The sequence below is a fragment of the Brassica oleracea genome, chromosome C2, assembly GCF_000695525.1.
Source record: "Brassica oleracea var. oleracea cultivar TO1000 chromosome C2, BOL, whole genome shotgun sequence".
NCBI lineage: Eukaryota > Viridiplantae > Streptophyta > Magnoliopsida > Brassicales > Brassicaceae > Brassica > Brassica oleracea.
The window spans coordinates 42686068-42698275 of NC_027749.1; the positions used below are offsets into that span (position 1 = coordinate 42686068).

The following is a 12208-nucleotide window of genomic DNA, read 5'->3' on the forward strand; positions in this document are numbered from 1 at the left end:
GTTTTTGATTCATTTAAGTTTAGTCTTTAGACGGAGGCTGGAGCTCTAAAAACAGATCCTTTACGACAAAGACTATGGACCATGTTTTGGTTGGTTGGAAGGAACACCCCCTCTACCCACGGATTTTAATGAAGTCTTTAGACTAAAGAAAATGTGTAAGTCAACTGTGTACCCACAGCTTGAGTGAAGTCTTAAGACAAAGATAGTGGCGGATTTTGATTCACTGAAACATAAGTTGTACCCACGGATTTGAATTTAGTTTTTAGACAGATTCAAAGATCCATAATGAACTCTTTAGACAAAGACTGGGTTTGTTTTCGTTAGTTAGTTGGAGTATAATAATTGTACCCACTGCTTCAGTTAAAGTCTATACATGTTGCCAGAACCGTGCGAGCAATAATAGCGTACATAAGCGATCAAAAGATATATGCCTTCATTCGAAAAAAAAAATACTTTAAAAAGTTAGTCACTAAAATTCTTTAATTAAAGTGTTTTGTAAGAAAAAAAATGAGATGAACGTACTTTGTTAACATGATCTTAAAGGTTGAGGACATGTACGTGACGTTGTTTCGTTACCCTAATTTCTGTAAAAAAATTTTAAAAAAAATCTTTAAGCTTTTAAAAAGTAAATTTGATATTTAATTTGTGCACTAATATAGTGGATTAATAAATGTCTTTCTTTGTTGTGGTTCATATTTCTGCTTACTAATATTATAAAGTTTTAATGTTTAACCCATATAAGTATGTATTATTACGTAAGACTAATTAGTTAAATACTAATATGTTATTAAGTGTATTTTTTTTAAGAAATGATGCCCTATGCCCTTTGTCAAAAAAAATAATAATAATAATAATGCCCTAAGCCAATGTTTCATTTTGGTGAATGGAGGTACGGCTCTGCATGTTGCCTTAATACAAGACTATACATCAGATTTTGATTCAAAATGGAAAACTAATATGTAACCAAAAACAACATGCATTTCGTTTTAAAACGACAAGTAGTTTGTCTCAAAAGAAAAAAATATGTCACACAAGTTTGCCCTCTTGCTGAGATTTTTAAACAATAAGAGAGAGTAAACGGATCTTGGGGAATAATTTTTTATAACATCAACTTCCTGAGATCTCCGCAAAATCTTTGATAACATGCACACACGTTCTGCAACCGTTATGGAAAGTCGCTCCTCGTCTCTTTAAATATTAGTCTCTCCTTCTTCACCAATACTTTTCTTATTATAAACCAACAAAAATATCCCAATGTAGAGTGTTTTTAGTATTATAGTTTGTAGGACTGTTCATGAGTCGCGCATGAAAGTCTATCATGGTTTTATCTAAAAACTCATATCCGCTATGATCCATCACATTTACGGAGAGAATATAAAAAGTTAAATAAATAGATATCATATCTAGACTGGTCATGTTTACAAAACCATTTTTTGTCGTCTTTCATTCTCTATTTCCTTAACATCATTTTTATTTAATCGTTTATGTAAATTCGGTTTTCCGGTTTCTTACAAAAATAAAATTTGTTTAACAATTTCTGCCAATTTGAAACCCAGTTCTTATTGTATTCAATTCATGTTTACCCTTTGCTGCCAATTTGAAACCCAATTTCTGCTCATTTTCTCCTCTCTCTTTTTTCCCCCTTTGGCTACGGTCAAGTTTTCTTTCTTTAATAGGTTGGTTGTTAAACAAATGGACCCGACTCCACTGAAATGACGTCAAAACTTATGTTAGTTTTCTTTTTGAACTATAAGTCATGTTCGCATTAGAAACAAAATATGGTTAACCGTCGAACTCTTATGATGACCAGTTGTGTAATAATGTATCTCAGAGTTGAAAAATATAAATTCACGTAATTCTTTATACGAGTTTGGCATGTTTAGCCAATATTAACGTTTCAAATAATAACCGGTTTTCTTAGCAAAAATAAAAATAAAATAATAACCGACTTTTCGGATACGTTGGAGTAGACAAGTAGTCTTTACATTCGGTTCAAGGTCTTCAAGTATTTTTTTTTTTTTTTTGATCAAACCTTTCTTTTTATCATTAAACTAAAAAACAGAGTTTTGATTCCCAGAGGGAGAGTTCGAAACAGAGAGAAGAGCTGTCTTGGCTAGGCCATCAGCAACCATATTACAGTTTCGACTCACAAACTTAAACGAGATAGAGGAGACAGATTGGCTCAAAACACCAATATCATGAAGGATTCCATGGAGAGAGATCACAGACGTGTTTCCTGTAATCATATTGATTAGACTTTTGTTGTCTGAGTAGCAGACCAAGTCTTTAACACCATGCGAAATCGCCGCTTCGATCGCTGCTTTCAACGCCAAAGCTTCAGCAACCAATACCGATCCAATGACTGGCTGGGCCGTCCCGCCTTGAAGCATCATAGTCCCATCCGGTTTGTAGAGGATCCAGCCCAAGCCTCCTGCGCAAGTCTTGTTATTCCAAGCAGCGTCCGAGTAGCAGGAGTAAGCAGTTTCCATAACCTGGGGATGAACCTGAGTAGTCTTGTTTGGCAAGTTTGATTAGCATTTTGCCATTCATGTGCATTCTTAATGGCTTTAATCAAAACCTCTGTTTCCGAGAAAGACTTATCTTCAAAACACAACAGATTTCTATTTGTCCAAAGTGCCCACATGATCCAAGGGTAGAGGGGGACACTCAGACCTGTTGGTGGGAGGTTTATCATGCGAGAGCAAGCCTTAAGGAGATCTTCTATTGTCTGTACCGTCGAGGTGCTTGGAGCGAGAATAGATGGGATACTTTCCCATACTTTTCTTGCAAACGGGCACATGAACATGACATGAAGAATCGATTCTCGTTCACCGCACCTTTTACATTTTCCTACCGCAACCGCCTTGTGCTTCAATTTCCAGAGAAAGTGTCGAATTTTAGGGGAACAGGCGACGTTCCAGACGTACTTCCTTCAACCAAAACCATCTTGCTTGCCTGTCACATTCAGTTTTGCCAACGCATAGCCCGTCTTTGTAGTGTATGATCCAGATTTCTCCAGTAACCAGACCAGCTCGTCTGTTCGAGAAAATCTACTTGGCACAATCTTCCTGATGGCGACCTCATACTGAGGTAGATGAAGCTTAATCCTCTCAACATTCCATTCTGTAGAATTAGGGAGCATTAGATCAGGGACAAGGAAGTTATGAGCTTCCCTTGTTGGGGGTCCTATCGGACTGTGTTGATGAGTTAAAGATAACCAGTTCTCTCCCCAGACCCTCACTGATCTTCCATCCCCAATAGCCCAGCCAAGCCTTTTTCTGATAATTTCTCTCCCTGCTAAAATGCCCCTCCAGCCATGTGATGCAGAGTTAGGGGAAGTACACTCGAGAATATTATCATTTCGACAATACTTATTCAACAAGGTATGTCCCAAGAGGGACTGTGGGTTCTTTAACAGCCTCCAAGTGTGCTTTGCTAAGAGAGCATCATTGAAGATCTCAATCTCCTTGAAGCCTAGTCCGCCCGCATCTCGGGGGAGAGTAAGATTGTCCCAGGAAACCCAACACATTTTTCGGATTTCCGGTTTCACATCCCACCAAAATCAAGTAAGCACAGACTGGATTTGTTTGCATAGCGAGACCGGAAGCTTAAAGCAAGACATCGCATAAGTTGGCATCACTGAGAGAACTGCTTTGAGTAAAATCATTTTCCAGCTCCGGATAGGTATCTCGCTGTCCAGTTGTGTGCTTGTTGCTTGATTTTGTCCACAATACCTGCAAAGATATCTCTTTTTCTTCTGCCGAAGTGTTCTGGTAAGCCCAAGTATTTACCAATACCTCCCTCATTGGTGATCTTTAGCTCATCTTTAACTCTCTCCTTAGTTGATTGACTCGTTTTTGAGGAGAGAGTGATAGCTGATTTTGTTCGGTTTATGCACTGGCCCGACGCAGCCTCATACCTGTCCAATATCGAGAGTAGAGTCGCACAACTAGAAACATTAGACTTCCCGAAGAACATAGTATCGTCAGCGAAGAGGAGGTGATTTATTGGGGGACAGTTTCTCGCCACTTTCACTCCCGGTAGCGTCCCTTTAACCAGAGCCTGCTGACACAAACCCGAAAGGACCTCCGTACATAAGATGAAGAGGTACGGGGAGAGTGGGTCACCTTGTCGCAGTCCTCGAGAAGGAACAATTCTTCCTTGCGGTCCTCCGTTAATCAAGAAAGAGTAGGATACCGATGACACACACTCCATCAGCCAAGATATCCACACTTCGTGAAAGCCCAAACGTGTTAACACTTCCTGGAGAAAATTCCATTCAATCCTATCATAGGCCTTGCTCATATCCGTCTTCACCGCCATAGCAACATGTTTTTTCGCTTTCGACTGCCTAAGAAAATGGAGAATTTCGTGGGTAATTAGGACGTTATCTGAGATGGCTCGCCCGGGAACGAAAGCCGACTGAGAAGGAGAGATGATGGAGTGCAGTAGCGGCTGGAGTCTCTTCGACAAGATTTTTGCTATAATCTTGTAATGTGTATTGCACAAGGCTATTGGCCTATATTCTGAGACCCTCTTAGCACTCGTTGTTTTCGAAATCATCCTCAGGTGGGTCTCGTTTTGCCTCGGGTGGAGGTGGCTTGTTTCAAAAAATATTCGAATGTCGCCATAGACATCTTCTCCTATCACATCCCAAAAGGATTGGTAGAAAGCTGCTGAGAAACCATCCGGTTCCGGGGCCTTGTCGGGATGGATAGAGAAGACTGCGGCTGTGACCTCCGCCATATCGGAGATAACAATAAGGTTCCGGTTATCTTCCTCGGAGATCTTAGGTGACAGCGCTTCCTGTACCACCTCTTTCCCATCAGTGTTACCAGATGTGAATAGTTTCTGGTAGAAGAGACCAAAAACATCAACTATCTGCTCTTCCTCGTAGAACGCTTGCCCTTCTTCGTTTTCAATAACTGAAAATTTGTTCCTCGCTCTACGGCTCCTGGTAACAGCATGGAAGAATTTGGAGTTTTTGTCGCCTTCATTCAGCCATTGGATACGGCTTCTTTGGCGCCAGAAAGCTTCCTCCTCGGCATAGGCTTTAGTAAGTTTTGCTTGAATCTCCTGTATTCTCTCCTGGTCTTGGACTGAATCCGATAAGGCCTTCTCCAATAAGTCTTGATGGAGGATGAGTGTTTCTTTGCATGAAGTTGCCTGAGTCCTGACCCACTCCACCAGGTTCCTCCTAATACTGCAGATTTTAGACAGTACCGAGTCCGCGTTTTGCCTCCAAGTGCTTTCCACCAGTTCCTGGATTTCTGGTTTCTCGCTCAGACTTCTATCATATCGGAAAATTCTTTTTTTCTTCTTGAGGTTCTGATCAAAATGAGTAAGAACAGGCCGGTGATCTGATCCCTCAAACCGTAGATACTCACTTCTTGCCGCTGGAAACATCTCCATCCATTCCACATTTGCCATAACGCGATCCAGCCGAGACTGAATGAAGTGTGCGTATCTAGTTCCCCTCCAAGATAGAGAGTTGCCCGAGAATTGGAGATCCCAAAGCCCATTTTGAGATACGAAGTCACGGAAAGATACAAACGATCCTTCCCATCTCAACGGGCCACCAACTTTTTCCGAGTTATTGAGCAACTCGTTAAAGTCTCCCGTAAGCAGCCATGCTTCGGTTCTTTGTGCTCCAATGGTGGAAATTTCCTCCCAAAATTTTGCTCTGTTTTCTCGCTGAGGCACACCATAGATGTATGATACAAAAAAAAAATTTCCATTATAGGTGATGCTTGTATCAATTACATTAGCTGAAGCAAATAAAACTTCCAGTTGCACACTGTCTTTCCATGATAACGCTAACCCTCCACTAAGCCCTTCCGGTGGTACCGTAAAGTGGTTTGTGAATTCTGTGCCTTTGTACATCTGGAAGACCGCTTCGTCGCTTTGCTTTGTCTCCATTAGGAACATTATCTCCGGGGAATTTTTGGATCAAAATTCCCGGAGACGACGAACTGTCAGGTCGCTCCCAATACCTTGACAGTTCCAGCTCATATTGACTAAGGAAGAGGTTTTGGATCGGACCGAAAATCCACTCCTTTCCTCCTTGAAGGTGGAATGATAGTCATACGAGGTTGGGGCGCTTCTGTCCCTGTCTCCTAACCCCCCTTCGCTTGTCCTGAAGTGTCTGAGGCTTTGCGCCTTGGGGAGTTCTGAGTCTTTGTAACTCTCCATCTCTTCACACTGAGACCTTGCGGTGAGCTTCTAGTTGTTCTCTTCTTAGTTGCAGGCGGCATCAGTCCCTTTCCTTTCTTTGAGGTAGCGCCTAGACGGGGTACATCAGTACTATGAACTTGTTGTTCCACCTGAGTTTGCACATTTCTAGCACTTGGAGGCCACCATCGGCCCTAATCTTAGGGAGACGTGGATCCTATCTTCACTTAAAGTTCTTATAGGTGATCTGTCTACAATGCCTTCCTGGTGTTCCATGACCGGAGTTTTTTGCTGCTTTGAGCTAGATGCAACGTTAGTGCCTCCAGATCGTGGAAGAGGAAGGGTATCCTCCAGATATTGAATATCAACTTCTTGGAGTCTTCCTGAAGCTGAGTTTGCAACACCATCCTGTAATAGGGGCACCCTTTCAATCGGAAGTGAGAGTCTCTCAAGAGCTGGTCTTCTTTCTTGAGAGGGTATGCTTTCATCTCCAGTTTTTTGTTTTGTTTCTGTTGAACCAGCCTGGTTAGAGATACCTTCACGCTGAGGGCGTGGTGATGGAGTATGTGACACCTGAGAGTAGCCTGATCGAGCGGGGGTCGTACTCTTTAGACCTTCAGAGACAGGTCTCCATTCATTCCTTGGGCCTGAAGCGAAGCTTTTTGGTTGGTTTCCTCTACGGGAGATTGCTTCGCTGTCTCTAGATAACGACAGTCTCTCACGAGCCGAAGGACGGGCCGCTACATTCCGACTGGTGTGAGGGTAAGACTCTTCATTTATTTGTGTCTCTCTTCTGAACCCGTAGTCATATCCAGAGTTTGTGTCAGATCTCCATGAGCCATCTCTGTTTTCTTCTTTCTTCCAATGATTTGCTGTGATAGAGTTGTGTCTTTGCCCCTGGGAAAAGTTCCTATCACCCCTTATTAAGTCTTTTCTTCTTCTATCAGCCTCAAGTCTTTCCAGAGTACGGTTTTGAGAGATTCCCATCCGCTCTTCTCTGTCTCTAGATGATCCTTTCGCTTTAAACAAAGGGCAGTCATCAACTTCATGGGTCAAAGACAGACAGTGAAAACAATGTTTCTCCAAGTTTTCAAATTCCAACTCCACTTGTTTGATCTCGCCTGACAAGCTAATATCCAGCTTTGTTTCAAGCGGCTTCAATCCATTGATCATGACTCTAACTCTTCTCTTGTCTACATCGACGCCCTTTACTGGACCAAGTTCTTTCCCTACGGCTTTTAGAGCAACATCAGTCCAATAGTGAAGCGGTATGCCGTGTATGGTAATCCAGAATGGGATCAGTGCCGAGAAGTTATCAGAGACAATAGGTTCCCACCGTTGCAGAATCAGCATCCATCTCATGAAGTGGAAAGGAGCTTTCAAGAGGATATGCTGTAGATCTTGCTCTTTCTCAAATTTGAATTGGAAGAGGTGTGGGCCTAGGGCTTTTCCGGTAATCCATCCTTGAACGTGCCAATGTTGGAGGAAGAAGTCGACCAGCGCTCTCGTCTTCTGAATGGCTGGGTTTGTTACTCTCCCTATAAGGGTCAGTTTATGTTCCTCAATCAGAGCCTCATTGTTCGAAACTGGAATCCTAACCGGTGGTCTTCGAACCGGTCTTGATTCTTTACAGATCCATTTCTCTTTATCTCCCCTTGACAATCTATGAGCCATAAATGTTGTGAAGGGATGAGATACTCGCAATAAGTGACCGTAGTAAATGCTTCAAACGGTAAAGCTCCCAATCTTAGGTAAAAAGACCTCAGTGACAAGGTAAGACTGCACAAGACAGTAAAAGGAGAAGCTGGTGAAAAACAATCCTAGTAACTCGGCCCATCTCGGGTGAAAGTTTTAAAATTGTTTTCACCACCCCTTTAGAAATCCAGATCTACGTCAGGTGCTTCATTGGTTCAGCAAAAAGACACCGTAGATGTAACGAGAGAGTGTTGAGGGTTAGGGAACCAGAGTGAAGAGCACTCCGGTCGCGATTCCGGCCGTACTGTCGTTTAAAAACACGGTGGTTTCTGGTTGGGAGACGGTGGTTTGCTCAAAAGTCAACTTTAAACAGTGTTACCTCAAGCTATGTGTCTGGGAGCTTTTTTCAAGTTTTTGGTAAGGGAACACATCATTTTTGGTCTTCAGGTATAAGAAGAAAAAAATGTTAGTAGCTAATGTATTACAAAAATATCACTAGTTTTAACTTTTAACCAAATCCACGATGAGACACATGCATGCACTATCAATATGGATATAGGTCACATACCACTTTTCTTATACATTTTTTGTTTGTCGTATTATCTCATGCCGACATACGTAGCATAACACAAGCACGACGTCATGAAAAAAAAAAGCACGACGTCATGAGCTTTGATCCTCGTCGTTTGGTTTCGTCAATATATACATCAAACAACGGTGGTGATCTAAAGCTGATAAAGATTGGACCTAAACGAGACGAGGCTATTATAATACTGACGAACTTTCATCTTTTGTCAAACACTAGCGAACTTTATTTCAACACTAGAGTACTGACCTCATTCGATAAAGTTCTGATATTTTCTTCTAGTCATTAATTCTAGACTCGAGAGTTTTATATTTTCTTGTAATTAATATGTTGTTATGTTATACTAAGGTGAGTTCCAAAACAGAGTATCAATAATTTATAAAAATCATTAAGAATTGTTTAAAACTAACAAATAACAATATTTAACCAAAAACATTTAAATATATCAGATTATTTATCTTTTTAACCTTTTACTCTTTTATTTTTTTCATTTTAGAATTTCATCTTTTGCTTTATTTAATTGTTCTTTGTTTTTTTCTTTATTCTTTTGTACGTATCATACTTTAAATATTTAGCCTGTGATAATTCTTTTTATAAATAACATGTTTTGGAAAATATGATAAAAAAGTTTTAAAAACTCAATATCAATATCAAGAATTTCAAGAAGGTAATGTGAGTGTTCATATCTGAAAAATCCACCGGTTATATTGTACAGCATTTTTCGAAGTTTACCTCCCTATTTTCTTTTTACAAAATTTGAAAGTTTCTCTCATAGCCAATGATTACTTTGGCTTTCTATTCTACAATTAACCTCAATTATATTACACATACAACCACAACTGACTACTAATTAATATTAAATAATTCACCCCGTAGTTCTGATTATGGTAATTGTACCCCTTCCTTGTGTTTGGATCCTAGTAAGAGCCACCACGGTTTTACCGGAGAGACCTGGCCCATGTGTCGAGATGCACGGTCTAGAGGCAAAGTCTCCAACGGGATGTCGAACAGGTCGAGCCGGTGGCATTAGAATCCTCTTATTTACGTCATTTAGGGTTATGTCTTCTTCTCGACCACCTGGTTTCACCAATCCAAATGGATAGACTAGTATTTTGTTCTTATTACTACAATTAGACGAAGATGGTTCGGTTTTAGATTTTTCTCGGAGAGAGATTTTGTCAGGAGAAACAGAAAAATCGGGAGACTCGGTCATTATCGGCTCCTCAAGGCTACGTTTTCCTTTCGTACGTTCATCTGTACATCAGAAGATTAATCAACAAGTTTTATGTTAGTAGGTTACTTTGAAATGAGACCATAAAGTTTGCAAATAGAATCGACGTGTTGGCTAGAAATCCAGCAAACTAACTTCTAAACACGTATTGTCATATGGACCGCATGAAATTATTTCCTTTATTTTTTATTGCGGAATTTAGAAATGCATTGTTATTTCAAATTTTAGAACTATTCAAAAGTCATCCCAGTAAAAGAATAACATCATCCTGCTGATTTTCTTTTGAATAAAATTTAACATTTTATTAAAAAACTAAAATAAAATAAATAACATCATCCTGCTGATATTTTAAAAACTATTTTACTATCCGACAATTAGTTTTTTGGGAAAAAGATCCGACAATTAGTTTTTTTTTCTTTTTTTTTTTGGTAAAAATCCGACAATTAGTTAAAATATTAGTTTCTTCAGAAAAAATGTATAAAAACATAATAAAGTAGGTCTCACCTGTGATAACAGGTGGAGTGGCAAACTGACTTTCCAAACAGCCATAACTCTCATGCAGGCCCCAATCGTTCTGCATTTTCAACGATCAACATTTTTAAATTTAATTTATATTGTTACAAAATCATTTGGAAATGATAATCAAGGAGAATATGTATAGAATATTAGGAAATAATTCAATAAATCATTAGACAGATATAATAAAATAAAGATAAATTCTTGGGTTCACCCTCCTAGCGTGAACTTCGAGGTTCACCAACCAATAGTGTTTGAGTATTTGATATTTGATATCGTTTAAAAAATGAAATAAAATTGAATATCCAAATTAGATTATATTTTAAAAATAAAATAATAAAAATACATAAAAATAGTTATAAAAAATAAATAAATTAATATTGTTAAGTCTTCAGCAGAATACTAAACCCTATACCCTAAATCCTAAACTCTAAACCCTAAACGTTAAACCTTAAACTTTGGATAAACTCTAAACCGTTGAAAAATCTTAAACCCTAAATCATACATTAAAAACTAAATTTTAATAACACTAAACCCTAAATCCTAATTACTAAACCCTAAACCCTAGGGTAAACTCTGAATCCTTGGATAAATCATAAACTTTAGGGTTTAATTTTAAATATTTTTTATTTAGAGTTTATGATTTATCCAAGGGTTCAGGGTTTATCCAAAGGTTTAAGGTTTAGTGATTAACGTTTAAGTTTTAGTGTTATTAAGATTTAGTTTTTAATGTATGATTTAGGGCTTAAAATTTTCCAATGGTTTACGGTTTATCCGAGATTTAAGGTTTATAATTTAGGGTTTGGAGTTTAGGATTTAGGGTATAGGATTTAGTATTTTGCTAACTGTTTAACAATATTTATCTATTTATTTTTTGTAATATATTTTTATTGTTTTATTTTAAAAATATAATCTTATTTGGAAATTCACTTTTGTTTCTTTTTTAAAAAAATATCAAATATCAAATACTCAAACAATATTGGTTGCTGAATCTAGAGGCAATATTGGTTGCTGAATCTAGTAAATTATCAAATTTCCTAAGAATTTCTCTAAAATAAATTATCAAACTCAAACCTGCGATAAGTAGCCATCGTTAAGAGATTTTGATGGATCCTCGAACAAAAGACGTCTTCTTTTGCTTCTCTCACAAGACTCGATAAGTGCGTCCTCAAGGTAACCTGTGGAGACGTCGGAATAATCCATCTCCGGTGATCTGTAAATATGTTGCGGCGATCCATTTATGTATCCACATGCATCTGCAATTTATAACACATTTTTTTTTTCTGAGAAAATTTATAACACACATTTCACTTCTATATTTTTCATCGCATAATCGTAAATAACTACATGCACGTCTATACAAAGATATATATAATTTAGCAGAGAGAGAGAGAGATAAATAACATATATATATGTAGATACCAGGATTGAAGTCAGGCTTGAAGAGTGATCCAAGGTTATGTAGATCCCAAGTGGGTAAAGAGTAGAGAAGCTCACTCATGTTTTGTGTTTTTTCTTTCTGAATGATTTGCTGAGTGTTTTGTAAAACGAAAACCTATATGGTTGCCTATTTATCTTGGTGTTGTGTGTGGAAAGTGAAAGTAAATTCAAATAAAACAATAGAATTTGGAAGATAAAGTTAAAAAGCAGTGGATAGTTTTAGAAGATGAAGAAGAGATTGTACTCAATACAGTCAACGGTAGAAAAAATAAAGCAAAAGAACAGTTGTTGGATAGTGTCTTTTTCTCTTTGGGATATGAACATGATTTATGATTACTCAAATACTTTTTCGCCAAATGATCTATATAATATAAGCTGTTCCGCGAGTTTAATTAATTCAAAACGTAATTGTGCAGCTAAAATGAATTCAAAGTCATTCTGTTAGAAACAAAATTAATTTTTTTTTGTTAAATAATTATGTCATTTAGTCCGTGAAATAATAGCATAGTTAATTGGAAAATTAATATGAGATTTTTATGTAGAAGAAGGTGTTTGAATTTTTGTTAGAG

The 12208-nt window shown here is 38.2% G+C and overlaps 2 protein-coding genes across 2 annotated transcripts; both read right to left on the reverse strand.

The window, feature by feature from the left end:
* Window positions 1–6339: 6339 nt before the first annotated feature.
* Window positions 6340–7845, reverse strand: LOC106324297. The gene has a single exon (XM_013762290.1). It carries the CDS (start codon window positions 7843–7845, stop codon window positions 6340–6342), a length of 1506 nt encoding a protein of 501 aa, XP_013617744.1.
* Window positions 7846–9116: 1271 nt separating this feature from the next.
* On the reverse strand, window positions 9117–11978 carry LOC106325174. Its single transcript, XM_013763197.1, has 4 exons — window positions 11622–11978; window positions 11274–11455; window positions 10188–10257; window positions 9117–9706 (listed from the first exon to the last, which is right to left on the reverse strand). Exons 1-4 carry the CDS (start codon window positions 11698–11700, stop codon window positions 9318–9320), a joined length of 720 nt encoding a protein of 239 aa, XP_013618651.1. The 5' UTR covers window positions 11701–11978; the 3' UTR covers window positions 9117–9317.
* Between the last annotated feature and the right edge of the window lie 230 nt (window positions 11979–12208).